The 27,318-nt window shown below is 40.8% G+C and overlaps 1 protein-coding gene, 1 long non-coding RNA gene and 1 pseudogene across 2 annotated transcripts; 1 reads left to right on the top strand and 2 right to left on the bottom strand.

Moving 5' to 3' along the window:
• Positions 1-331: 331 nt before the first annotated feature.
• On the bottom strand, positions 332-815 carry LOC129010757 (large ribosomal subunit protein eL21-like; annotated as a pseudogene).
• Positions 816-1,667: 852 nt separating this feature from the next.
• Positions 1,668-23,268, bottom strand: LOC129010184 (uncharacterized). Its single transcript, XR_008492944.2, has 4 exons — positions 23,104-23,268; positions 22,583-22,684; positions 19,786-20,047; positions 1,668-2,107 (listed from the first exon to the last, which is right to left on the bottom strand). It is a non-coding gene; the product is annotated as an uncharacterized LOC129010184 (long non-coding RNA).
• Positions 23,269-23,477: 209 nt separating this feature from the next.
• On the top strand, positions 23,478-26,220 carry BTG1 (BTG anti-proliferation factor 1). The gene is made up of 2 exons (XM_054444125.2): positions 23,478-23,954; positions 24,902-26,220. The coding sequence occupies exons 1-2, from the start codon at positions 23,807-23,809 to the stop codon at positions 25,267-25,269; spliced, it is 516 nt and encodes a 171-aa protein (XP_054300100.1). The 5' UTR covers positions 23,478-23,806; the 3' UTR covers positions 25,270-26,220.
• Positions 26,221-27,318: the final 1,098 nt, after the last annotated feature.

Raw genomic sequence — 27,318 nt, 5'->3', positions numbered from 1 at the left:
TCAATCTGATAATAACTGGCATATTGTATTGTTTTGCATTTTCCTGACTACTACTAAGATTGCATGTTTACTATATTTATTATCCACTTTTTTCTCTAATAAATTGCCTATTCTTATATTTTGCCTATTTTTCTTTTGTTTAATTATCATTTTCAATTTGTAGTTCTTTATGTGAAGATATTATTATACCTTAATTTTTATTTACTATATATTTAATATTACTATTAATTGCTTGTTTCTCTCACATGTGTCACCAATGTTCCTTTTTCTGCCTAGCTCTTTTTTTTTTTTTTTACAGTCCAGAGGTCTTGGATTTTTTTTTTTTAAACACCTACTGTGCCATGAATTCATAAGGAAGAGGTTCCAGCGGCTCAGGCTTTTTCCCATTGGTTCTCACAAAGTCTGCTTTTCTGGGTGGAGCAGGCTGGCATTTCAGTTGAACCCAGGTACCATTCTCTTTGGCTTCTTTCTTTTTCTGATCATTTTCCTTCAAGCATTAGGAAACAATCTCAGCTCTTAGAATGCTAAATGTGCTCAATAACCACATTAATTCTCTTGGCAGGAATCTTGCCCTTAACTTGTTTGTTTACAACAATGCCAGCAGCATGCTGGGGAACAAGGTAGACTCTTTCAGCTTTCCCATGGTAACACTTGTGGGGCATTCCTTTTTGAACAGTACCCACTCCTTTGGTGTCTACGATATCACCTTTCTTACAGATTTGCGTGTATGTGGCCAAAGGAACAACTTCATGTTTTCTAAAAGGCCTAAAAATCACATATGGGGTGCCTCTCATCTTTCCCATTGTGTTCATCATTTTGGCAAATTACTGGATGATGGTGGTTCCTGCCCAAAGGACTGCCTAGCATTTCTATCTTGTTTTTTTAATGATGCTTTTTATCATACACAAACATCTAGTTTTGCTTTGTTTTTCACAAATGTTTTAATCTTTTCCTTTATGAATTCTTGTCTTCCTGAATTACTTAGAAAGTTTTTCCACTCATCCTCACTGCTATAGACTGAATGTTTGTATTCCCCACCAAATTCAAATTCACATCTTGAAACTCTAATCCCCAATGTGTTGCTATTTTTAGGTGGGGACTTTGGGAGGTGATTAAGTCATGAGAGTGAAGCCTTCATGAATAGAATTAATGCCCTTGTAAAAGAGATCCCAGAGAGCTTCCTTGCCCCTTCCATTATGTGAGGCTATAGCAAGAAGATGGCCCTCTGTGAATCAGAAATCAGGCTTTCACAGACACCAGATCTGTTGATGCTTTGATCTTGGACTTCCCAGTCTCCAGAACTGTGAGAAATAAGTGTTTGTTGTTTATAGGTTACCCAGTTTATGGTATCTGTTATAGCATCACAAACAGACTAAGAAAGTCACACTTGTAAATCTACACATTTCCTGATTTTTCTTTTATTGGTTTTTATTCTAGTAATGTAATTGAAATAGAATTTGTTTTATATACAATGTAGCAATCTAACTTTCTTTCATCTAGAAAGCCAATACCCACAATTATAAAAAGTAAATAACTATCTACCTCTCTAAACATACCCCTCAGAGGAGTACCCCCTTGATGTGTTGCCTTAAACTTTTTTCTATGCATATGTAATCCTTTGATACTTGTGTGTGTGTTTGTATATATATACACATACACAAGTACTGTATGTACAGCATGATCTATATTTATTTATTTTTCTCTAATTTGTTTTCTTTAAAGACCTTAAAATGCTGGAAAGAACTCCAAATCAGATGTTATACTCTACCTCATTCTTTTAAAAGGCATAATAACATCCTATCTTAAAATTTGACAAACTTCACTCATTAAGGCATAACCAATTTACTACTCGCAGCTGAAGAAATCCCCAAGGTAAAATCTTCTCTGCCCCAGCTCTCCAAATCTTGTTCTGAATAGTGGTCCCACATCTCTGATGAGTTCTTTACTCAGGTCCCCTGGGACAGAGTCACAGTATCAGCCTTTATCTTTAAAAAGGGCAACCTTCTAAGTGTCACCTTCAATCAATCAGCTCCCAAGTCTCTCAACATTCTGAAGTAGCTTTCTTTTCTATGTGTTGCAAGTCTGTCTTCTCCATTTAATATTCTGCCTGTAAAAGAAGGAACATTTGGAATAGCACTATTCTACTACTGACCTTTTTGGTACTTTTAAATCTATAGGGGACGAGGGGGAAATGCAGTTAAAAATAACCCAAGACTCCTTCTGCAATATTTATAGATCTCTCATCAATCTTTGATTCCATAGACAGGTACCACTTAGCCAGGCCATATGATTTTGATATTGATTCAAGATTTTTAATCTTCCATCAGAGCTTTTACTGCCACAGAATTTCCAAGTTCATTCATTCCTCAAATATTTATCGATGCCACTATTTACCAAGCACTATATTAAGTGCTATGAATGTACTGGTGAATAAAATAGTCACAGTGCTGGGTAGTTATGTACTTCTTTGAGCAAATTCTAATCTTAAATGTGATTGAAATCATTCGTTGTCTTTAATTCTCCTTTGAAGCATTTACACTAACATGATGCAGATTTTAGTGTTTCTTATGCTTTTCTGCCATAAAAAACAAGTTCAATGCTGTTCCTTATCTAAAAGAGAAGATTTTTATGCTGTAGGCATCATCATGACACTTTTTAAACAATTTTTGTCTAAATAGTTTAGCATCTTTTTAACAAAACCAATATTGTTTCTATGGGTTAAAAGTCATTTGGTATTCAAGAAATATTTATTGAGTCCCTATTGTATGTTAGATACTGTTCTAGGATCCAGACCTAGGGGTTGTGTGTGTGTGTGTGTGTGTGTCATAGAGCTTTTTAGTAGTGTGAAGAGTATAAACTTTTTCTCTGAACAATATTTTTATGATGTACTAATTAAAATACATTGGATTACAAAGGAAACTGATTGACCTATACCTTGATTAATAAGGTTAATTTCTTAAAGCCCTGCTTTTAAGTGACCTCTTTAAACAAAACAAAACAAACTTCATTCATTTTAGTGAGAAAGTTTTTATGTAGTACATCGTAACCTAAGACATCCAAACAATTTTCAAAAATTATATACATATTTAGTATGTCTCCATACACATATGTATATAATAAAAGCACATCTGTGTAATAATAAGGAATTTGAAAGTAATCAAGCATAGTAATCCGATGAATAATTTTTGTACTCAGCAAAGGAGAAAGAGATGACTTGATAGTGGGTGATGGATGTGCAGGGAAGAAGTGAGAGAATCTGGATTTAGAAAGCTCCTTCTTTTTGCACTATTTTTCTTATGGTTTTTTTAATCTTTTGAAGAATCTTATTATTACTGAGGTCAGTTTTGCTTAAAATAAGCTTTAAACATCATTTTTCAGGCACAAAAAAGCAAAGCACAAACAATGTACATACACCACATGGAAATAGTACATGCACACACAGACCAAAGGGTTATAAGAGATGACGATACTGTATCTTCATTTCTTGCTTGGTGCTCACAAGCAAAACAAACATGTTTGGGATTATCCAAATAGCGGATTCCATTTAATTTTTTTTCCTGTGATATTTTGACTAGAAACTCTGTTGAGTGAATTGGTGAGTGTGTTCATGCCTGGAATCATAATGTTGAGACAATTTCTCTTAGTATGTGTATTTAATGTGTTTGGGTAAAAAAGTCTTTATGCTGGGAATAAAAAGGAGTTTTACCAATAGTGATATGACTTTTCAAGAGCCGTATTGCTGAAAGGTCATTAATTAAACATTCATCTTGTGAGGTACACCTCATTAACATCTTACTCTATTCACAAAACTTGGGTATCCTTGCATCCAGCTGGGGTAAAAACAAAACAAAACAGAAAAGCAAAAAAGAAACTAACAACAACAACAACAAAAAAACATTGAACAAAACAGACACAAATCCTTGTGTCTTATAAGCCCTAAGGAGCTTATACACTTCAGAATCTACATGGATGATAATTCTGTTCACGGGGTCAATTTGTTCAGCTCACAAAAGGTGCATTTTGTCCTTAATTGATGCTGGCAATCCCATCACAATGCAGTACTGCTCAGAACTAAAGACCTAAGGGAGTAAAGTTATCCTGTTAAAAGTGTTTTTGCTTAGATGGTTACTCTGGCCTCCAAAATCTTCTATCATGATCATCTGTTTTTTTGCCCCCCCCCCTTTTAAATCCCCATACCTAGAGGACAATAGTGATCATCTCTTTGATGCTTGTTGATCTAGATGAGGGATAGACAAAGTATTGCCCAAGAGCTAAATCTGCTTTCTTCTGTTTTTGTAAATAAACCTTTATTGGAACACAGTCAAACTTGTATTGTCTATAGCTGCTTCCACACTATAATAGCAGAGTTGATGATACCACAGAAATACAAATGCAAATGCACAGAACCAGAATGACCACTTTCACCATTCTTATTAAATATAGTACTGGAAGTCCTTATCAGAGTAATCAGGCAAGAGAAAAATACAAAAGGCATCCATATTAGAAAAGAAGTCAAATTATCCCTGTTTGCTGAAGATGTGATGTTTTATCTAGAAAATCCTGAAGACCTCACCAAAAAACTATTAAATTTGATAAATGAATTGAGTAAAGTTTCAGGATACAAAATTAACCTACAGAAATCAGTAGTGTTTCTGTACACCAATAACGATCTAGCCAAGGACCAAATCAAGAAGGCAATCCTATTTACAATAGCTACAAAAATAAAAAACAAATAAAACACCTAGGAATATATTTAACTAAAGAGGTGAAAAATCTCTATAAGAGGAACCATAAAACACTGATAAAAGAAATCATAGATGACACAAACAGATGGAAAAACATCCCACGCTCATGGATTGGAACAATCAACATTGTTAAAGTGACCATACTGCCCAAGGCAATCTACAGATTCAATTCAATCCCCATCAAATTACCAACATTGTTTTTCAGAGAATTAGAAAAAAAAACTTCTAAAATTCATATGGAACCAAAAAAGAGCCTGAATAGCCAAAGCAGTCTTAAGAAAAAAGAATGAAGCTGGAGGCATTACATTACCTGACTTTAAATTATACCAAAGGACTATATAGTAACTAAAACAGCATGGTATTGGTATAAAAATAGACACATAGATCAACGGAACAGAATAGAGAACCCAGAAATAAGGCCACATACCTACAAATAACTGATTTTCAACAAAGTCAGCAACAATATACACTGGAGAAAGGACCCCCATAGTGCTGAGAAAATTGGATAGCCATATTCAGAATGAAAGTAGATTCATACCTCTCACCATATACAAAAATTAACTTAAGATGGACTAAAGACATAAACATAATACCTGAAGAAAATCCTAGAAGAAAATATAGGAAAAACTCTTTTGGACATTAGCCTAGGCAAAGAATTTATGACCAAGTCCTTGAAAGCAAATACAACAAACAAAAATAGACAAACAGGATTCAATTAAACTAAAAAGCTTAAAAGAAATAATCCACAGAGTAAAGAGACAATCTCTGGAATGGGAAAAATTATTTGCAAACTACAGATCTGACAAAAAGCTAATATCCAGAATCTACAAGGTATTCAAACAGCTCAACAAGGAAAAACCAAATAATTCCATTAAAAACTCAGCAAAGGTTGGGTGCAGTGGCTCATGCCTGTAGTCACAGCACTTTGGGAAGCCTAGGAGGGAGGATCCCTTGAGCCCAGGAGTTTGAAACCAGCCTGGGCAACATAGGAAGACCCCATCTCTACAAAATAAAAATACAAAAAATTAGCCAGGCATGGTGGTGTGCACCTGTAGTCCCAGCTACTTGAGAGGCTAAGGAAGGAGGATCACTTGAGCCTAGGAGGTTGAGGCTGCAGTGAGCTGAGATCTTGCCACTACACTGGGTGACAAAGCAAGACCCTGTCTCAAAAAAAAAAGAAAAAAAAAAAAAATGGTGCCGGGCATAGTAGCTCATGCCTGTAATCGCAGCACTTTGGGAGGCTGAGGCAAGTGGATCATCTTAGGTCAGGAGTTCAAGACCAGCCTGGCCAACATGGCAAAATCCTGTCTCTACTAAAAATACAAAAATTAGCCAGGCATGGTGGTGGGCACTTGTAGTCCCAGCAATTCAGGAAGCTGAGAGGCAGAATTGCTTGAACCTGGGAGGCAGAGGTTGCAGTGAGCTGAGATTGCACCACTGCATTCCAGCCTGGGGGACAGAGCGAGACTCCATCTCAAAAAAAAAAAGTGGGCAAAAGAAAAAGACATGAGCAGGGAACATCAGGATAAATAGCTAATGCATGCTGGGCTTAATACCTAGGTGATAGGATGATCTGTGCAGGAAACCACCATAGCACATGTTTACCTATGTAACAAACCTGCATATCCTGCACATGTATCCTGGAACTTAAAATAAAATTTAAAAAAAAGAGACATGAACGGACAATTTGCAAAAGAAGACAAACAAGTGGCCAACAAACATATTTTAAAAAGGCTCAATATCACTAATCATCAGAGAAATGCAAATCAAAACCACAATAAGGTATCGTCTTTCACCAGTCAGAATGGCTATTATTGAGTCAAAAAACAACAGATGCTGGCAAGGACATGGCGGTAAGGGAATGCTTATGCACTGTTGGTGGGAATGTAAATTTGTGTAACCTTTATGGAAAACAGCATGGAGATTTCTCAAATAACTAAAATATTTGGTTTGGTAATCCTACTACTAAGTATGCAGCCAAAAGGAAAGAAAGTATTACATCAAAAAGATACCTTCATTCATATGTTTATTGTAGCACTATTCACAACAGCAAAGATATGGAATCAACCTACATGTCCATCAGTGAACGAATAAAGAAAATGTGGCATATATACACTATGGAATATGACTCACCCATAAAAGGAATGAAATCATGTCTTTTGCAGCAATGTGGGTGAAATTGGAGGTCATTATCCTCAGTGAAATTGCTCAGAAATAGGAAGTCAAATACCACATGTTCTCATTTATCAGTAGGAGCTGAACAATGGGTACACATGGACATAGAGAGTGGAATAATAGACATTGGAGACTCCAAAAGGTAGGAAGGCTGAAAAATTACCTATTGGGTACAATGTTCACTATTTAGGTGATGGGCACACTAGAAGCCCAGACTTCACCATTATGCAATATCCGTATGTAAGAAATCTGTATTTGTACCCTCTAGATATATAAACATTGACAAAATTTAAATGTAAAAAAATTTGCAGAATTGAATAGTTGTGACAAAGCTCTTCTGGTCCACAAAGTCAAAAAGTATGTACTGCCTGGCCCTTTATAGAACAAGTTTTGACCATTACTGATCTAGATTTCTGGGGCTTCAAGTACAGTGTTATTGAATATTTGAGCAGATCTAAAGGGATGCAGCCTTGCATTCTTAAGGGATCCAGTCTTACTTACAGATCTTCTCATATCTCTCCTGAAAAGCAAATAAGGGACAGATCTTTACCTTCAAATTTTCATAATATTAGAATGCTTTGTCCCCATTGCCCCTGGTGCTTAATGAGTGTTTTTGTTTGTTTGTTTGTTTTTGAGACAGAGTCTTGCACTGTCACCCAGGATGGAGTGCAGTGGCACAATCTTGGCTCACTGCAACCTCTGCCTCCCGGTTTGAAGCAATTCTCCTGCCTCAGCCTCCTGAGTAGCTGGGATTACAGGCGTGCGCTAATTTTTTATCTTTACTAGAGACAGGGTTTCACCATGTTGGCCAGGCTGGTCTTAAACTCCTGACCTCAAGTGATCGTCCGCCTCAGCCTCCCAAAGTGCTGGGATTACAGGCGTGAGCCACCATGCCCTGCCAAGTGAGTGTAACTTTTAACAGGCAAATTTGATCATGTCATTCCTTGGTTTAAAACTCTTGGATAACTTCTTCCTCATTCTTTAGATATGATGAATATCTTAAATACAATCACAAGGTGCCTCAGATTCTGATCTCACATAGTTTTCCAGCCTTATCTTTGGTGTCTCTCGTTTTATTCTCTTCAGTAAGAGATCAAAAACTTCTGCTCTGAACATACCGCTGTCCCCTTTGAACACTTGTTTTCTTAGTCTGAATAGCAGCTCTTATTCTGCCACCCTCCATCGAGGTTAATTCCAACTCATCCTTCAGTAAAAATCACTGTTTTAGGAAAGACTTCTGTGAGGTCCCTCTGCCCTGTCCCTATCTAGTTACACTTTCATAGCTGCTCTATTTTTCTTCCATAGCAGTTTTCAGAATAGCAAATATGTACTTGTTTATGCTATTTGCTTAGTTTTGTCTTTCTACTAGATTCTATAAAGTGTAGGACAGATTTTTTCTGTAAGCGGATGTAGCTCCAGTGCTTAGCCAGTACCTGATACATAGCAGACAGTCAAATTCATGGAATGTATTTATTAACAACTAGAACACTTACACATCAGACATTTTGCAGTAAACTTGTACTCAGTAGTTATTGGGAGAGTCAAATTAAGAGTGAGTGACCTGGGCCGGGCACGGTGGCTCACACCTGTAATCCCAGCACTTTGGGAGGCCGAGGCGGGTAGATCACCTACGGTCAGGAGTTCGAGACCAGCCTGACCAACATAGTGAAACCCCGTCTCTACTAAAAATACAAAAATTAGCCGGGCATGGTAGCATGCGCCTGTAGTCCCAGCTACTTGGGAGGCTGAGAGAGGAGAATTGAACCCAGGAGGCAGAGGTTGCAGTAAGCCGAGATTGCACCACTGCACTCCAGCCTGGGTGACAGAGCGAGACTCCATCTCAAAACAACAACAACAACAAAAAAAAAAAAACTGAGCAACCTGAAGCATGAATGTCTTACAAAATTATGTGAAGTTGTTCCTTCTATCAAGATCTAATTATGAAGTGATCCACTAACTCGAGTGTAATGCTAATATGTGTTTTTCTTTTGATAGTCTCTTTTTTCTTTTTTGTTTTTTTAAGAGAAAGCAATATACTTTATTGCATTTCTTTTTTCTTAATTGATACCAGGAAGATCAAAAATAAATTTATTGTTTATTTACAGCAATGCTCTCCAAACCCACATTTCTGGTAAAATTTCTTCCTATCTTATTTACGCAGCTTATTAGCCTTTTTGTTTATTTTTAAATCTGTTAAGTATTTGCTTCATAGCCTGGGTAACATGGTGAAACCCCATTTCTACTAAAAATACAAAAATTAGCCGGGCATGATGGCATATGCCTGTAGTCCCAGCTACTTGGGGGGCTGAGGTAGGAGGATCAAAAAGCATTTGCTTCATATCAAGTCGCCTCAAGTTTTTTTGTTTTTGTTTTTAGAGATAAGATCTCACTATGTTGTCCAGGCTGGTCTCAAATTCCTGGGCTCAAGCAATCCTCCTGCCTCAGCCTCCCAAAGTGCTAGGATTACAGGAGTGAGCCTCCACACCCGGCCACATAAGCCACATAATTGTATCTTGATTCTGTTTAAGACTCATTCTTCTCATCAGAGTAAGTCCAGAAAAGCATATAAATAGCACTTCTTTGGCCATATCTGAACAATTGGTAAGGATGGAAGCTACAGCTGGTCTCAGAGGTTCTAAGGGTCCTGATTGAAATTCTATGACTGTCTTGCTCATGGGGGAGAGGAAAGGGTTAGGTGTGATGTCCTAGAAGTTAATGGTTTTTTTTTTTAAGTTAGCAAAATAAACTGAAGCCAGTTATCCCCTGCTTATGAAATGTAAATAGCATGTTAATATACTATAGCTGCAACTTGACAACACTATTTTCTGTGCCAGACCTGCAAGACGCAGCCTTATATGTGTGCATCCAGTTTGAGGCTAGGACCTCCTAGGCCACTTCTTGCTTCTCTGGTAGGCTGGTTTTCAAGTTACTTCTCCTGCTTCCTTAAGTACATCAGGCTGGGGAGAGGAGGTGAACTAAGAGTTCATCAGTTTAGGAGGTGGGGGAATTTAATCATAAGTTTGCCTTTTCTTCAGATGATTAAACAATGAGTGTTTATGAAATCAAGAAAAATGTTTTTCCCCCCAGAGTTTTCTTTTCAAAGACTTCTCTGTGCACTCTGGCTAATTTAAAAAGAGCCCCATAGGGTGCTTGTTTTTGCACACATATATTGCCAGAGTAGTTCCTGTTTTGGTTTAAATGTGTTCCTTCTTTTTAGTCAGATGAAAGAGAACTTTCTTTAAAAAGAACTTGTCTGCTGATCACGTTTGTTAGAATGAGCCTAAATAAAGCTTCTTTGAAGAGCTTAACTGTTTAGTTAAATCCTTTTGGCTAAATTATCTGGCGAATATTTGTCCTTGGACGATGTAACCACAGTCCGCTCATTACTCTCTTTCCAACCTGAAATGTGTGTCTCTCCCTCTCCTGAGGACTACTAGGAAGTGAGTGTCTTGAGGAAGAAGCTTTCCCTCTCATTCAGTTAACTTATTCCTTGTGCAGTTGGATGTTGGGGTGTGGGTGTATGAAATATGCTAGGCACCACAAGTGAGCACGATTAATTCTGCATCAGGTAAGGGGCTAGGAGGGGACTGCCTAGGTTAAGCCATAGAGAAATGACATCTTGAAGGCGTTGGATAAGAGAGAAGAATGTTTGAAAGGGAAAGGCCATGGAAAGAAGTGGAAATACTCTTCAAAAGTCTGTCGAGGTCAGCCTGCCATGCAACTATAAAATTAAGCTTTCCTGATAGATAATTTTTCTCAGGAGAAAATTCTGGGAAGATACAACTGCAAAATAGATAAGTAAATAAATAGTGAATTATTGATACATGATAAACGTGGATGAATCGCAAAAACATTGTGCTAAGCAAAATAAGTCAGACACAAGAGACCACTTATTATATGACTTTATTTATATGAAATTACCAGAAAAAGCAAATCTATAGAGACAGAAAATAGACTAGCAGTTTCCTGGGGGCAGGGTGGGGGAGGAGGTGGGTGGCGGTGGGGGCAGGGGGCAAGGTGAAATTGTATCAGAGGTGATGAAAATGTTCTGAAACTGATTATAGTAATGGTGCATAACTCAGTAAATTAACTAAAAATCCTTGAATTGCACACTTGAAATGGGAGGATTTTATAATATGTAAAATATATCTCAATAAAGCTCCTTAAAAAAAGGCAAGAACATCATCTGTTCAAAGGGACTAAGGATAGAACTTTTTGAGTATAAAGATAGAAGTTCTCTTAACTATTACAATCTCCCATCATCTAAATAGTGTACAGACAGCTTTGTTTCTACAAGGGAGAAAACCAAGAAAAGAACCATTCCTTGAGTACTCTAATGGTTTATCTTTTACTACTGTTTCATTTTTTAGATCTACTTGTGAAATAAGCAGTAGGGTCAGACATTAAAAACAAACAACAAAAAAAAAAAACACATGGCAACCATTCTTTGAGTTTGATGATCAGCATTACAGTTAAAATTCAGATTGGCTTTCAGAAGATAATATTTTCTACATTTTGCTTGATGAAAGGTTTAAATAAAAACCATGCAAATATGGAATGTTTTTAACACATGCTTTAATGCTAATAAAAGGACGCTTTGCTTTCATATTTTAGGGCCAAAGGGAAAACTTTCACTTTGCCCTCTGAAGGTTCACTGAAAATTTGGCAACAGGTAGAACAGGAGAATAGGTATGCAAACTTATTAATATGCATGGGGAGGAAATCACAGAGTAATTGCCCTAATACCCAGTGTGGTACTGTTTCAGAAAAAATTCTAAAACCATGTTTTTCCTCTGCTCTTAAGCCAACACAATAACAATCAACACAGAAGACTTCTGTGACCCCAAAATATGTGGGAATTTCTCTCCACCACCAACCAACCAATCACTTCTGCAATGAACACAAAAGGGTGTCCTCCAATTCAATTCCAGTACTATCTACCTGGAGATCGTGTCAGATCCCACATGTTGAGGGCTCAGACCCCAAAACTGCCCACCACCCTAAACACCAGTAGCAAGCTCAGGCCTCTGGAACTTCTTTTTCTTCCTTTTTTTTCTCTTCATTATCTATGCATCAAGAAACAGGCCTCTGGAACTTCTTTTTCTTTCTGCCTTTCTTTCTTTCTTTTTTTTTTTCTCTTCATTATCTCTTCATCAAGAAGCAGGCCTCTGGAACTTCTGGTCCACTGGCTTCAAGTTGGGATTCCCAAGACCTCCTCTCTGAGCGGGTGAGGTATACCCACATGGAATTTCCATTTCCTCATTGGGCCCACCACCCTCCAGGAAACTCCATATGTTCAGCTATCTGGAAGCTCTTTGAACCCTGTCCTTTTGGGTTTTTATGGCAGCCTCATTACATAAGCATGATTGATTAACCCATTGGCCACTGGTGAGCAAGTGGACCTTCAGCCCCTTTCCTCTTGGTGGAAGTTGGAAGGTAGGGCTGAAAGTCCCAACCCTCTAATCATGCTTTTGGCTTTCAGGTGACCAGTCCTACCCTGAAGCTATCAGTCTACTTTAGCATACAAAAAGAAAGAACTTTGGAGATTCCAAGGATTTTAGGGGTTGTATGCCAGGAAGCGGGAGGGAAACCAAATGTATATTTCAGAATATCACAGATTCAGACGCTTATATACCCTTTTTCAAGGGGAGATGAGGGAATGTATATAATTGTTCTGATAGGTATTAAGTCATTAGGGAGAATGGATAGATTAGGGAGGCTGAAGGCAGACATTATGGGAAGGTGAGGAGTGGAGCTGGGCAAGAACAACCATTGTCATATTTCACAGATAGAGTCCCCCAGGTAATCTCTTGGAGCTGCACTCAGAAGAATAGATGAAAAATCTGTCTTAGCATAGTAACTCCAGTCTCTGCTCTTCTCTGGTGGTTGATCTTTCTTGGTTATTTGACCAGATTTCTTGGGAGGGATTATCAAGACAACTGCACTTAAGCTTTCTTAGTCAGATAAGGACATTCCAGAGTCTATCCTGGTGCTTTGGGAAAGAGGATATGACAGGCAGGGAGAAAGGAGAAAGGTCACAGACAGACCGTGGTTCTGAGGCTAATTTTTCAGGACTTTCAATTTCCAAAGCAGTCAGTATGGTGAAGTGTCATATTTTGGGGAATTGTTTTCTTCGACCCAACAACGTTCAGCCACATCAGATTGTGAATTCAGCTCTCCCTGGGTATCCTCAGAGAATTGGGTCCCTGACCTCCAAGGATACCAAAATTCAAAGATGCCCCAGTCCTTAATATAAAATGGCATAGTATGTGCATACACCCTATGCATATCCTCTTGTATACAGTCATGCATTGCTTAAAGAAAGTTCTAAGAAATGCGTCAGTAGGCGATTTCATCATGTGCAAACATCACAGAGTGTGTTTACACAAAGTTAGATGGTAGACTCTGCTACACACCTAAGGCATATAGTACATGGCCTATTGCTCCTAGGCTACGAACCTATACATCATGTTAAGGTACTGAATATTGTAGACAATTGTAACACAATGGTATTTGTGTATCTAAACATAACTATATTTATAAGAGGAACTGTAAAATTATGGTATTATAATTTTAGGGGAAGAATCTTCTTACAAGTGGCCTCTAATTAACTGAAATGTCATTATGCAGCTCATGACTGTAATTTAAATCATCTCAAGATTGCTTACAATACTTAATATAATGTAAATGCTATGTAAAGAGTTTTTATACTGTATTTTAAAATTTTGTATTATTTTTATTGTTGTATTGTTATTTTTTATTGTTTTGTTTTTTTCCGAATATTTTCCTTTTCTTTTCTTTGTTTTTGAGACAGGGTCTCCCACTGTTGCCCAGGCTGGAGTGCAGTGGCACGACCTTTGTTCACCGTAACCTTTGCTTCCCAGTCTCAAGCCATCCTCCTACCTCAGCCTCCCAAGTGTCTGAGACTACCATGCCTAATGTTTGTATTTTTTGTAGAGATGGGGTAACGCCATGTTGCCCAGGCTGGAGTGCAGTGGCACGACCTTTGTTCACCGTAACCTTTGCTTCCCAGTCTCAAGCCATCCTCCTACCTCAGCCTCCCAAGTGTCTGAGACTACCATGCCTAATGTTTGTATTTTTTGTAGAGATGGGGTATCGCCATGTTGCCCAGGCTCATCTCAAACTCCTGAGCTCAAGTGATCCTCCCACCTCAGCCTCCCAAAGTGCGGGAATTACAGCTGTGAACCACTATGCCAGAGATTTTTCCAAATATTTTCAATCTATGGTTAGTTGAATTCATGAGTGCAGAACTTGAGGATTCAGAAGGCCCACTATATTATCTAGCTGAAGACTGCTTCTGCTTCACTTAGGGAAAATAAGTATTTATTAAGTAAATGGACAAGAGAACACAAAATAGTGGGGAGGCTCTCACTTTATCCTCATCCTCATCCTCATCAGAAAATACATGTAATTTGGCTGGGTGCGGTGGCTCATGCCTGTAATCCCAGCACTTTGGGAGGCCGACGCAGGTGGATCACTTGAGGTCAGGAGTTACAGACCAGCCTGGCCAACAGGGTGAAACCCCATCTCTACTAAGAATATAAAAATTAGCCGGACATGGTAGCTCACGCCTGTAGTCCCAGCTACTCAGGAGGCTGAGGCACGAGAATCACTTGAACTTGGGAGGTGGAGGTTGCAGTGAGCTGAGATCACACCACTGCACTCCAGCCTGGGCAACAAGGCAAGACTTGGTCTCAAAAAACAAAAAAAACAAAAAACATGCTATTTGATATGCCAGTCATAACTATTTTTTTCTTTAGAAAACTTTTCTTCCATGGCTAGAACATAGTCTTTTCAGGAATTTGAGTGTCTAACTTGCTATGCCCCATTAAGTGAATATATCCTAAATTGTATTTACTAGTAGGATTTCAATCCTTGAATTCTCGCTGATGTATATTCAGATGCATGAGAGTCCACATCTTTTCCACAATCATGTTGGATATCTATATGTAGGTCTTCTATATTTATATTTATTTGTTTTGTTATACAGTACTTTTGCAACATGAATGTTCTTTTGTTTTAGTTGACTACCTAGTTTAAAGAGAATGTTGTGACTTCATCTTTTTTTGTTTGTTTGTTTGAGGCACAGTCTCGCTCTGTAGCCCAGGGTGGAGTGCAGTGGCTCAATCTCAGCTCACCGCAAGCTCCGCCTACCGGGTTGACACCATTCTCCTGCCTCAGCCTCCTGAGTAGCTGGGATTACAGGCACCCACCACCACACCTGGCTAATTTTTTGTATTTTTAGTAGAGACAGGAGTCTCGCTCCTCTGTCTCTGTCTCTGTCACCATGAGACAGAGACACCATGAGACACCATGGTGATAGAGTCTCTATCTCTGTCACCATGTTAGCCAGGATGGTCTCGATCTCCTGACCTCGTGATCTGCCCGCCTTGGCCTCACAGAGAGTTGGGATTACAGGCGTGAGCCACTGTGCCCGGCTGTGACTTCATCTTAATGCACTTAAATTCTAATCTACTTTGAGACTTTAAATTTGAGTTTCCATAAAACAAACAAACAAAAAAACAAGTTGCTGTTTTTTTTTTCTTCTTCTTCTTCTTTTTTTTTTTAAGAGACAGGGTCCTGCTTTGTTGCCCAGGCTGGAGTGCAGTGGCACCATCATAGCTTACTGTAGCCTCAAATTCCAGGACTCAAGCAATCCTCCTGCCTCAGCCTCCCATGTAGCCAATATAGCTAGGACTTACAGGCACGCACCACCAACCCCAGGTAAATTTTTTATTTTTTGTAGACAGGGGGTTCTCAATATGTTGCCCAGGGCAGTCTTGAATTCCTGGCCTCAAGCTATCCTCCTGCTTTGGCCTCTCAAAGTGCTGGAATGACAGGTGTGAGCCTCCACATCCAGCCCTGCTGTTTTTCTTTGAAAGTAAAAGAAAAAGTAAAAATAAGGTATACAAAAAGTAAAAATAGGCCAGGCGCAGTGGCTCACGCCTGTAATCCCAGCACTTTGGGAGGCTGAGGCAGGCAGATCGCGAGGTCAGGAGATCGAGACCATCCTGGCTAACATGGTGAAACCCTGTCTCTACTAAAAATACAAAAATTAGCTGGGCGTGGTGGCAGGTGCCTGTAGTCCCAGCTACTCTGGAGGCGGAGGCAGGAGAATGGCGTGAACCCGGGAGGCGGAGCTTGCAGTTAGCTGAGATTGCACCACTGCACACCAGCTTGGGCGACAGAGCGAGACTCCGTCTCAAAAAAAAAAAAAAAGTAAAAATAAAGTATAGAATATGCCAACATTTGATTATATGGGTATCCTACCAAGCTTCCTGAGTATTATCCTCTCTTGAGAGCAAAATGTGAACACCATTACTGGACAAGAGTAGCTGTGGCTTGCTTATTGTCTCAGAAACTGGGAAGAATGGAGTTTACCCAGACTATAGAACCTAAAGGAAGGAAGCAAATAGCTCACTGAAAACTTAGTTCATTTTAAAGGCAGGTTTTACCTATTCAATTGATGTGCTAACTTTTTCTTTTAAGGAAAGAGATTTGTATTGGATACAGTACATACCTGAAAAAAAGTGAGTTTTTTTAGGTTTTTTTTTTTTTTTTTTGAGATGGAGTCTTGCTCTGTCGCCCAGGATGGAGTGCAGTGGCACAATCTTGGCTCACTGCAAGCTCCGCCTCCTGGGTTCACGCCATTCTCCTGCCTCAGCCTCCAAAGTAGCTGAGACTACAGGCGCCTGCCACCACGCCCAGCTAATTTTTTATTTGTATTTTTAGTAGAGACAGGGTTTCACAGTGTTAGCCAGGATGGTCTCGATCTCCTGACCTCGTGATCTGCCCGCCTCGGCCTCCCACAGTGCTGGGATTACAGGCGTGAGCCACCATGCCAGGCCAGGTTATTTTTATTGATACCTAATAGATGTACATATTTTCAGGGTACATATGATATTGTGACACATTCATATAATAGGTAACAATCAAACTGGGGTAACTGGGGCATCCATCACCTTAAACAGTTATCTTTTCTTTATACTGAGAACATTCAAATTATTCTCTAATAGCTATTTTGAAATATAAAATAGATTACTATTTAATATAGTCACTCTATTGATTTATCAAATACTAGATCTTAAATCTTCTATTTAATTGTATTTTTGTATCTATTAGTGAATCTCTTTTCATCCCTTCTCCTCCCTAGCCTTCTCAGCATCTAGTAGCCATCTAGCCACCAATCTACTCTCCATCCCCATGAGATCCACTTTTTAAGCTCCCAATATGAGTGAGAACATGCAGTATTTGTCTTTCTGTGCTTGGCTTATTTTTCTTCAATTGTTTTAAAATTATTTTGTTTTTCCAGCACAGGAAAAAAGTGAGAGGCTTATTTTACTTAACATAATGACCTCCAGTTCCATTCAAGTTGCTGCAAATGACAGGATTTCATGCTTTTATTAATGGCTGAATATTTCATTGTGTATATATGCCACATTTTCTTTATCCATTCATCCACTGATGGGCATTTAGGTTGATTCCATATATTGGCTATTGTGAATAGTACTGCAATAAGCATGGAAGTGCAGCTATCTCTTCAGTGTTGTTTTTAATTACAGAATTTTCCATTACTTTTAAAAAGCAATGGTTCTCCAACATTAGTACCTAGACAGTACCCTATCCCCAGAGTTTTTAATTCATAGGTTTAGAATGAAGCCAAAATTTTGCATTTCTATCAAGTTCCCAGGAAGACTCTGATGCTGCTGGTTTGGGGAACACATTGGGAGAACCACTGAGAAGTCCCAATCCCTTGCTTCATTAGTTTAAGGGAAAGGGGAGGCTGAACATAGTGACTCACGCCTGTAATCCCAGCACTTTGGGAGGCTGAGGAGGGAGGATCGCTTGAGCCCAGGAGTTCAAGACCAGCCTGGGCAACATAGGGAAATCCTGTCTCTACAAAAACCAAAAAAATTAGCTGCGCATGGTAGCGTGCATCTGTAGTCCCAGCTACTCAGGAAGCTGAGGTGGGGAAGGCTGCGGGGTAGGGGTAGGAGGAGGGGCCGTGCATAACTTGAGCCAGAGAGGTAGAGGCTGCTGTGAGCTGTGATCGCGCCATTGCACTCCAGCCTAGGTGACAGAGTGAGAGACCCTGTTTCAAAAACTAAATGAATACAAGGAAGGGGAGGTCCATGTACCCCGCTTCCCCCTTCAGAAAGTTATAAATACTATACGCCAGGATCATAATTTGAAAGAACTTTGTACGATTTTTCAAAGTTTCCAATGTTCCAGAGTTAATTCTTATTAACTCTTTCCCCAGTCTACTGTTTGTTTGTTTTATTTTATTTTATTTTATTTTTTTGAGACGGAGTCTTGCTCTGTCGCCCAGGCTGGAGTGCAGTGACGCGATCTCGGCTCACTGCAAGCTCCACCTCCCGGGTTCACGCCACTCTCCTGCCTCAGCCTTCCGAGTAGCTGGGACTACAGTCGCCCGCCACCATGCCCGGCTAATTTTTTTATATTTTTAGTAGAGACGGGGTTTCACTGTGTTAGCCAGGAGGGTCTCAATCTCCTGACCTCGTGATCCGCCCGCCTCGGCCTCCCAAAGTGCTGGGATTACATGCGTGAGCCACCGCGCCCGGCTGTCTACTGTTAAACCTTAAAATTGAAGAGGTCTTTGGCAGCTGGGGAGGTGCAGATAAACACTCAGTAACCCTGACCACCAGGGGGTTGCCTCCGGTGACAATATAGACGGTGAGAGCTTTAAAAAGAGATAGGCCAGGAGGTTCTGGCACCAGGAAGGAAAAGAAGGTTTGAGGAGGAGCCCAGCTTTGAGAAATGGCCCTGCAGCTATGCAATAGAAAGTTGAGTGAGAATTCCCGGAGGCCACTGATCAGATTCAACAGTGACCTGGACACAAAACCATCCCTCCTTGCTGCCCTCCCACCTCCCCCACCGAACCCTGCAGGGCTCCCATTAGTTGCTGGGCAAGAGATTGTGGAACTGACCAGGCCCTAGTTCCTTTTGTCAATTTAGGCCACAGGGGAAATGAAAAGTTTAAATGGTCTTAAATAGAAAGCACTTTTGCTACTTTCTCTTATCAGTACCTAGGGATAATTTTCATTCCAGTTAAATTATTTGACAGATTAACATTTTAATATGTTCTTTGTTTCATTTTCCAGTGGGCCTTTTAATAAATGTAGCTGTATCTTCCAGATTATGTCAGCTATGAGATGTCCCCTCAGCTGCCTTGAATTTTGATTTTTATTTTCCCTTCTAGTATCTCTACTCATCTCCAGATGGTCTTCTAACTTTATCAGGTTTTATTTCTCAAGGTCCTTTTTAGGAAAGCTAGTATCAGGAGCTCCCTTCAAAACCCTACCAGGTATTTAGAGCTCAAATTTTGTAGTCCATGACTTGAGAGTTCAAATCTGGCAGTAAAATCTTGGGTAAATTACTTATTTTCTTTAAGACTGTATTCTTATATGTTAAATGCTGTCAACTATACTCACTCGATTGGGTTTCTTAGAGAATTAAATGAGAAAGCATGGCTGGGTGCGGTGGCTCATGCCTGTAATTCCAGCACTTTGGGAAGCTGAGATGAGTGAATCGCTTGAGCCCAGTTCAAAACCAGCCTGGGCAACATGGTGAAACCCCGTCTCTACCAAAAAATACAAAAATTAGCCAGGCATGGTGGAACGTGCCTGAACTCCCAGCTATTCAGGAAGCTGAGTGGAAAGATAAGCTTGAGCCCAGGAGGTGGAGGTTGCAGTGAGCTGTGATCACACCGCCACACTCCAGCCTGGGCAACAGAGTGAGTCTCAAAAAAAAAAAAAGAGAGAGAGAGAGAAAGCATGTAAAACACTTAGCACTGATGCATTGTTAATGATAAAATGATAATAACCTGCATTATTACTTTTGTTGTTAAGCGATGCTTCACTCCTTTTTCCTCCCACTCTCCAATCTGAATAGCTTCCACAAGAAGAAACTGAGTTTTGTCTAAAATCATTATGTGTCACCCTCTGATTGCAAGTTCTTTTGTGTTTTCTGAATCGCAGTAGATCTAAACTCAGTGCAAATGTCTTAGCTTGTGTCCTTGGATTCTTACTCAAGCAATGCAAGTCAGGGTGCTAGCAGGGAGGCAACTAAAAGTGGTCTCCTCCTTTCTGTGGGTAACAAAAAAATAGATAAATAAAAGGCATAGGTATCCAGTTGAAGACATAAGCCCACAAGAAAAGCTAAATTATTTAAAGATAAATAAATCTGATCATATAATCTGCCTGCTAAAAATACTCTCAAGTACCCTATGCCTGCCTCCATCTACCAGTTTTTTCAACAATACTTATCCTCCTTGGTTTATGCCTTTAAGATACTCCAAGATCAAGCCCTTTCCTTTCCTCCAAGGAGAACTAATCTTGGGTCACTTTCATTGGCTTAGCTGAGATCTTTCACTTTTGGGGTTTTCTTATTTTCCCTCTGCCTCACAGCACACAAATAAATAAATGCCCTGTCTCTATTTGCCATTAACACTCTCTCAAGAACTCTCTCACTTGACTGGTTAAGTTGTGAGTTTTCTAGACACCTAGCACTCTATCTGGAAGTAGGTGCGTAATAAGCACAACTTTAGTGACTGCAGCTAGCTGACTAGCAACAGGCAGGTTGCCTCTGGCTCAGTCTGGAAGGCCCTGGCCCTGAATGTGCCTTCAGGGAACGGGCGGGTCCAACTGGGGAAACAATATCTGATATTTGTGCTTTTATTTGTCAACTTATTTTAAAACCCAGGTTCATTTTTTGAATTTGTTTTGACAGCATTCCTAAGATTTTTAATACTTTGATTAGAAATGTTCTAAGTTTTAGAAATTAATTAGACAGGCCAGGTGTGGTGGCCCACGCCTGTAATCCCTAAACTTTGGGAGGCCGAGGCGGGTGGATCACCTGAGGTCAGGAGTTTGAGACCAGCCTGGCTAACATGGTGAAACCCCATCTCTACTAAAAATACAAAATTTCGCCAGGTGTGGTGGTGCATGCCTGTAATCCCAGCTACTTGGGAGGCTGAGGCAGGAGAATCACTTGAACCTGGGAGTCGGTGGCTGCAGTGAGCCAAGATCGCGCCACTGCACTCCAGCCTGGGTGACTGAGCGAGACTCTGTCTCAAAAAAAAAAAAAAAAAAAAAGAAATTTCATAAATTACTATCAAATTGCATGATAATAATAAAGTACTTGGGAAAGCCTTGGTAAACTTAGCATAACAACACAGAAAGCACCTTTGTAATTCAAAAGCTGTCAAGAAATACCTGCTTGTTTCCCAGATGGGAAGGGCCTGACTAAACTTCCAGAAAATGTGACTAAACATATATATGTCACGAATTGAAAACTATTAGCAATTAACATTATGTACCATCTAAGGCTTACGTTTAAGACTAATGTTTATTTCCAGTTTTTTTTCTGAGTACTCTCTAGATTCCCAGGTTAAAAATTACTGTATTTTCTCAAATCAGTTTGTCTCCTAATGGGATGATTTAAGGTGGGAAACACACATGGATAATAAAAAAAACTCAGTGCGGGAAGTAACTCTCCCTGAGTCTGTGGGTTAAACTTTCTGTTAACCCTGTTCAACTGGTTTTATAAGGCTTTCGGAAGGGGTCCTGCTGCTGCTAGTGCAGGCAGTTAAAAATAGTATGGAGAACAAGGGCTTGGGGGAAGTCTGAGTCCAATCCTAGCATTTTGTTGATTTAATATTTCTGTTTTTTAGATGAGTCAATTTAAGCACATGACCGAGAGGCCAAGTTGGAGACCAGGTTTAGAAGAGGAAAACTTTGACTTGACTCCTAATTTGTACTCAGTGACACATTAACGACAATGTAAGTGAAAGCAGGGAACTAAGGGTGGGTCAGGTTAGGTGGGAGACCAGGAGTTGTTATTCTAGTGTTATGGTAATTTCATGAATTTACTTTTGCTTCTCTATCTTCTTTTTGAGTAGTAAAAGAGGTTTCATGCCTCCAGTGAAATTACTGTTTTTAAGCACAGTTCTATCTGAAAAGTTCTATAAGAAAAAAAAAAAACCCACTATCTTTAAAGTAATTTTTTCACATATAACTAGTTATGTGTATTAATGAAAAAATAATCTAGAAGTTATTTTTTCAAATTGTTTTAAATATTTTTTAAACAGTAAAACGTTTTCTCCTGTTTTATAATGTCATTATTTTTGCTTCATTTCTATATCCTTTAGCTCAGTATTAAAAAGAAAAAAAAAAACCTCAAAGTGGTGTGTTTTGCAATATTGATGACCAACTAAGGTCGGGATATTTATTTCCATCTGGTAGAGTTCAACTTCTGCCTCCTGTTTGCTTTCTCCATCTGCCTGCCTCCCTTCATCTTTTTTTTTTCTTTTCCCCCTTCTCCTTAATGGAGTTGGGGTTAACCCTGTCTTAGGCCTAATCGTTTTTGCAGGCTCCCGCCTTCCTGTTACACTGGTTTCTAAGGTTTTTTTTTTTTTTTTTTCGGTAGGGTTTCAAATAAACTTAAATGTCTACACTTAAGACTTTCACAAGCTTCAAATTCTTTTTATTTTATTTTTATAAAGAGCAGGACTCAGGCTAGGATGGCATTTGGACTAGGTAAAAAAGAAAATCTTTGGTTTTGTGTACACAAGTTTTAAAATACATTGTACAGTTTTTTTTTTTTTTTTTTTGTATACACACCACTCTTTACAGGATCCGCGTTATTATATTTGCCTTCAGTAACTGGCTCTCCTGTCCGCATCCAGTAAGGTTTTCACTCCTCTCCGTTGACTACTGAAGTTACTGAAACAGCAACCACAAATGGCCTTACTAACCTACTTATTTTGCAATTAAACTTTTACAAAGATATCCCCCTACTTCTCCCCTAGGGTGGAACAGAAACGGCTCCGTGGCGTTGGCAGCTCATCTGCGAGGGTACGCTGGCTCCCCGAGGCTGCAGTCCTTTTTCTTGGACAGAACGCCCCGCAGGACCGTTCCCTCCACTTTCCCCCGCACTCGCGCAGCGCACCGCCAGCACACAGCGCTGGCGCCCGCATAGCGCCGCACCACACGCGTCTCTCCGCCTTGAGGAGCCAGTCACCGAGACCCGGAGCGGGAACGAGATGTAAACACCGAGTGGGGACATGCAGCCCAATCTGAGAAGGCGGCGCGAAGAGTAGACACAGCCTGCGCCAGGCGGTTCTTATTTACCCAGCAGTTACACCCCAGAGCAAGCGGGCCCAGGCAGCGCACTCTTGCAGAAGGATGCACTGGCGCAGAGCCAGGACCTGCTGAAGCGAGAAGGAGGAGCGAGGGCTGGGGGCGGAGCTTTCACACGCGCACCCTCGGTTCCCTCCCTCCCTCGAAACAGCAACTGGGTCTCCAGCCGCCACTCCGGGTTTATTTGTTTACAAGCGGATTACGTCAGCTCCTCCCTCTCTTCCCTATCTCTGGACCCGCCTCCTGGACTCTTTTCCCGCCCCTTTTGGCTCCGAACCGGCTTGCGTCACAATGGTGCGATATTCGGATTGGCTGGAGTCGGCCATCACGCTCCAGGTACGCCACTTCCTTTTCGTGGCACTATAAAGGGTGCTGCACGGCGCCTGCCGCTCTTCGCCCCTCGGAGCTGGAAATGCGGCTGTTGAAATCTTCGGATGCTGCGGAACTGGAGGTGGAGGCGGCTGGGGAGGTCCGAGCGATGTGACCAGGCCGCCATCGCTCGTCTCTTCCTCTCTCCTGCCGCCTCCTGTCTCGAAAATAACTTTTTTAGTCTAACGAAAGAAAGAAAAAAGTAGTCGTCCGCCCCTCACGCCCTCTCTTCCTCTCAGCCTTCCGCCCGGTGAGGAAGCCCGGGGTGGCCGCTCCGCCGTCGGGGCCGCGCCGCCGAGCCCCGGCCGCCCCGGGCCGCCCCCGCACGCCGCCCCCATGCATCCCTTCTACACCCGGGCCGCCACCATGATAGGCGAGATCGCCGCCGCCGTGTCCTTCATCTCCAAGTTCCTTCGCACCAAGGGGCTCACGAGCGAGCGACAACTGCAGACCTTCAGCCAGAGCCTGCAGGAGCTGCTGGCAGGTGAGCAGGGCGAGGGCGTCGGAGGGACGCGGGCCCCACATCCTTGGGTCAGAGTCCGGCCGTCGGGGCTGCGGGAACCTCAGCAGCGCCCCGGGGCCGGTCGCGCTTGGGCCCCGCCGCGGGACCGGTGTGGTTGCGCTGGGTGGCCGCTAACAGCGGCTCCCCGCGGGGCTTTAGGGGCTGGACGGAGGGCGCCCTCTTCCCCCCAGCTGGCAAAACGGAGAGGAGAAGAAAACACGCACAACAAAGAAACTTAAGCCCACCAAGGCGGGAGCTGCGGTCCGAGGACCGTCGGCGGATTTGGGGACAAAGGAGCCGTGGGGTTGGGGTGGGTTCGACGTTCCCTTCCCTCAGCCCCCTCCAACCGTTGCGTGGTCGGCGGCCCAGCCCCGGGGTGGGAAGCTGCGCCGCTGCCCCGGAGCCAGCTCAGAACGGACGTGCCGTCTCCCCGAGCCTCATGCCCTTGCCCATTAATCATCGGATTTGTCACCGGCACAATTATAGTCCTGCCCAGAACGTGGTTTAGGGTTGCTTGTTATTCTTCCCTTCGGGGTTAACATCTCCAAAGCCGGTGGTGCTTCTCATCTGCAAAGCCATCAACTCTATTGTGTGCATCTGGGGTGGGGTGGAGAAAGTAAACAGTTTCTCGCCTGGCAATAGGTGCCAGTGGCTTCCCGGCTGGCCGAGGCTGCGCGCCTGATTCCTGTTTTGGCGGCTCAACCGGTTGGTTCCTGGAGATTGATTTGACCGGTACTACTGTGTTATTTCTAAAACCCTGTCCGTTTTTTTCCATCCCCGCACATGCACAACAACGGATGCAATCCTGGACATTTAAAAAAGTTGATAGTTTTCATTTTCGCTCCTCAAAGGAGCCTGGGGTAGGAGGAATCCACAGTGGGAGCTAACGATCCTAAGCGTTGTTTCTCTGTTCTTCTTTTCTTCTATAGAACATTATAAACATCACTGGTTCCCAGAAAAGCCATGCAAGGGATCGGGTTACCGTTGTATTCGCATCAACCATAAAATGGATCCTCTGATTGGACAGGCAGCACAGCGGATTGGACTGAGCAGTCAGGAGCTGTTCAGGCTTCTCCCAAGTGAACTCACACTCTGGGTTGACCCCTATGAAGTGTCCTACAGAATTGGAGAGGATGGCTCCATCTGTGTGCTGTATGAAGCCTCACCAGCAGGAGGTAGCACTCAAAACAGCACCAACGTGCAAATGGTAGACAGCCGAATCAGCTGTAAGGAGGAACTTCTCTTGGGCAGAACGAGCCCTTCCAAAAACTACAATATGATGACTGTATCAGGTTAAGATATAGTCTGTGGATGGATCATCTTATAATGATGGATAAATTTGAATTTTGCTTTGGGTGGGCTCCTCTTGGGGATGGATTATGGAATTTAAACCATGTCACAGCTGTGAAGATCTGGCACAAGATAGAATGGTAAAAAAATTTTTTTAAGTGACAGTGCCATAGTTTGGACAGTACCTTTCAATGATTAATTTTAATAGCCTGTGAGTCCAAGTAAATGATCACTTTATTTGCTAGGGAGGGAAGTCCTAGGGTGGTTTCAGTTTCTCCCAGACATACCTAAATTTTTACATCAATCCCTTTAAAGAAAATCTGTATTTGAAAGAATCTTTCTCTGCAGTAAATCTCGCAGAGGAATTTGCACTATTACACTTGAAAGTTGTTATTAACCTTTTCGGCAGCTCAATAGGAAAGCTAAACGTTTTAAACATGGTAGTACTGGAAATTTTACGACAAGACTTTTACCTAGCACTTAAATATGTATAAATGTACATAAAGACAAAAACTAGTAAGCATGACCTGGGGAAATGGTCAGACCTTGTATTGTGTTTTTGGCCTTGAAAGTAGCAAGTGACCAGAATCTGCCATGGCAACAGGCTTTAAAAAAGACCCTTAAAAAGACACTGTCTCAACTGTGGTGTTAGCACCAGCCAGCTCTCTGTACATTTGCTAGCTTGTAGTTTTCTAAGACTGAGTAAACTTCTTATTTTTAGAAAGTGGAGGTCTGGTTTGTAACTTTCCTTGTACTTAATTGGGTAAAAGTCTTTTCCACAAACCACCATCTATTTTGTGAACTTTGTTAGTCATCTTTTATTTGGTAAATTATGAACTGGTGTAAATTTGTACAGTTCATGTATATTGATTGTGGCAAAGTTGTACAGATTTCTATATTTTGGATGAGAAATTTTTCTTCTCTCTATAATAAATTGTTTCTTATCTTGGCATTTTAATCAATCTCTTGTCATGATTATAGAGGTTTAGCTAAAAGTATTTTTTCTTAGAAGACAGGTTCTGTAAACTGTGAATATCTGTTGCACACTGGTCATGCTGAAAAAACATTTGATGAATGAAGATGCTCTGTATGTACATGTTTAGGTGTTAGAGGAAACACAGGAGTAACATGTTTTAAAAATTTCTAAAGTCAAAACATGGACACATTTACAGGCTAATGATCTCATGAAATAAGGATAAGAGACCACGGTAGCATCTACCAAAAATGTGATACTCAAAGGATTACATTTCATTGCTTCCCTGTTGAAGTGAAGATATAAATGTTCCATTCTGACCCACCTTTGAAAAACAATTACTTTGCCCCATGGATTCCTTGTTCAATTAGAAATTTCCCGGGGGCAGTTGACCCATAGTCTTAAATAACAGGCTAAACACCACAGAGAGATTGGTTGCTTTTTGCTTTTCATCACCTGCAAGATTTACATAAAAATCACATAAGCTGGAATTCAACAAAAGGTATGTTTATGAACTTTTATTCTCAAAAGTTGAAATGCTGACTTTCTCAATTCCTCATTTTCAGACTTTTATTTCAGATAAATACTAAGAACCTAAGTGAACCTTGAATAATGCTGTAGTGTAGGTTACTCCACTACCCCATATAATAGAAGGACTTGCTGTTTAGTTGTAGAGGATAACAGCGTTTTTCAGTGGAAATTGAAAGTGGAAAAATTGAATTTTGCTCTACACAGTTAACATATAGTGGCCTTTTTTTGGTATATATGTAAACATGTTGACACTGGAAATACACAGTCTGAATTAAAATTGGTAATTACTTGAAATTAGTAATCTCAACTTTTAAGAAGTTATTTCTACACGCAGGAATAAATTATTCTGATTTTGTAGACAACACAGGAATAGGCCACTGAATATGCAGGTATTTAGAGTACAGATGTCTGTGGATATTATTGGCACGCCATTCTCGAGAGTTTGAATTCGTAGACCCGCAACACATGGACTACCCTTGCCAATTGTTACGGTTTTGTTTTTAAACCTATTCTGTGAAAAAGCTCCTCGTATTTCAAACTTGAATTACAATA

Source organism: Pongo pygmaeus, chromosome 10 (genome assembly GCF_028885625.2).
Source record: "Pongo pygmaeus isolate AG05252 chromosome 10, NHGRI_mPonPyg2-v2.0_pri, whole genome shotgun sequence".
Classification (NCBI taxonomy): Eukaryota; Metazoa; Chordata; class Mammalia; order Primates; family Hominidae; genus Pongo; species Pongo pygmaeus.
The sequence above is the reverse complement of the archived record's forward strand: the minus strand, read 5'-3'. Positions and strand labels throughout refer to the sequence as shown.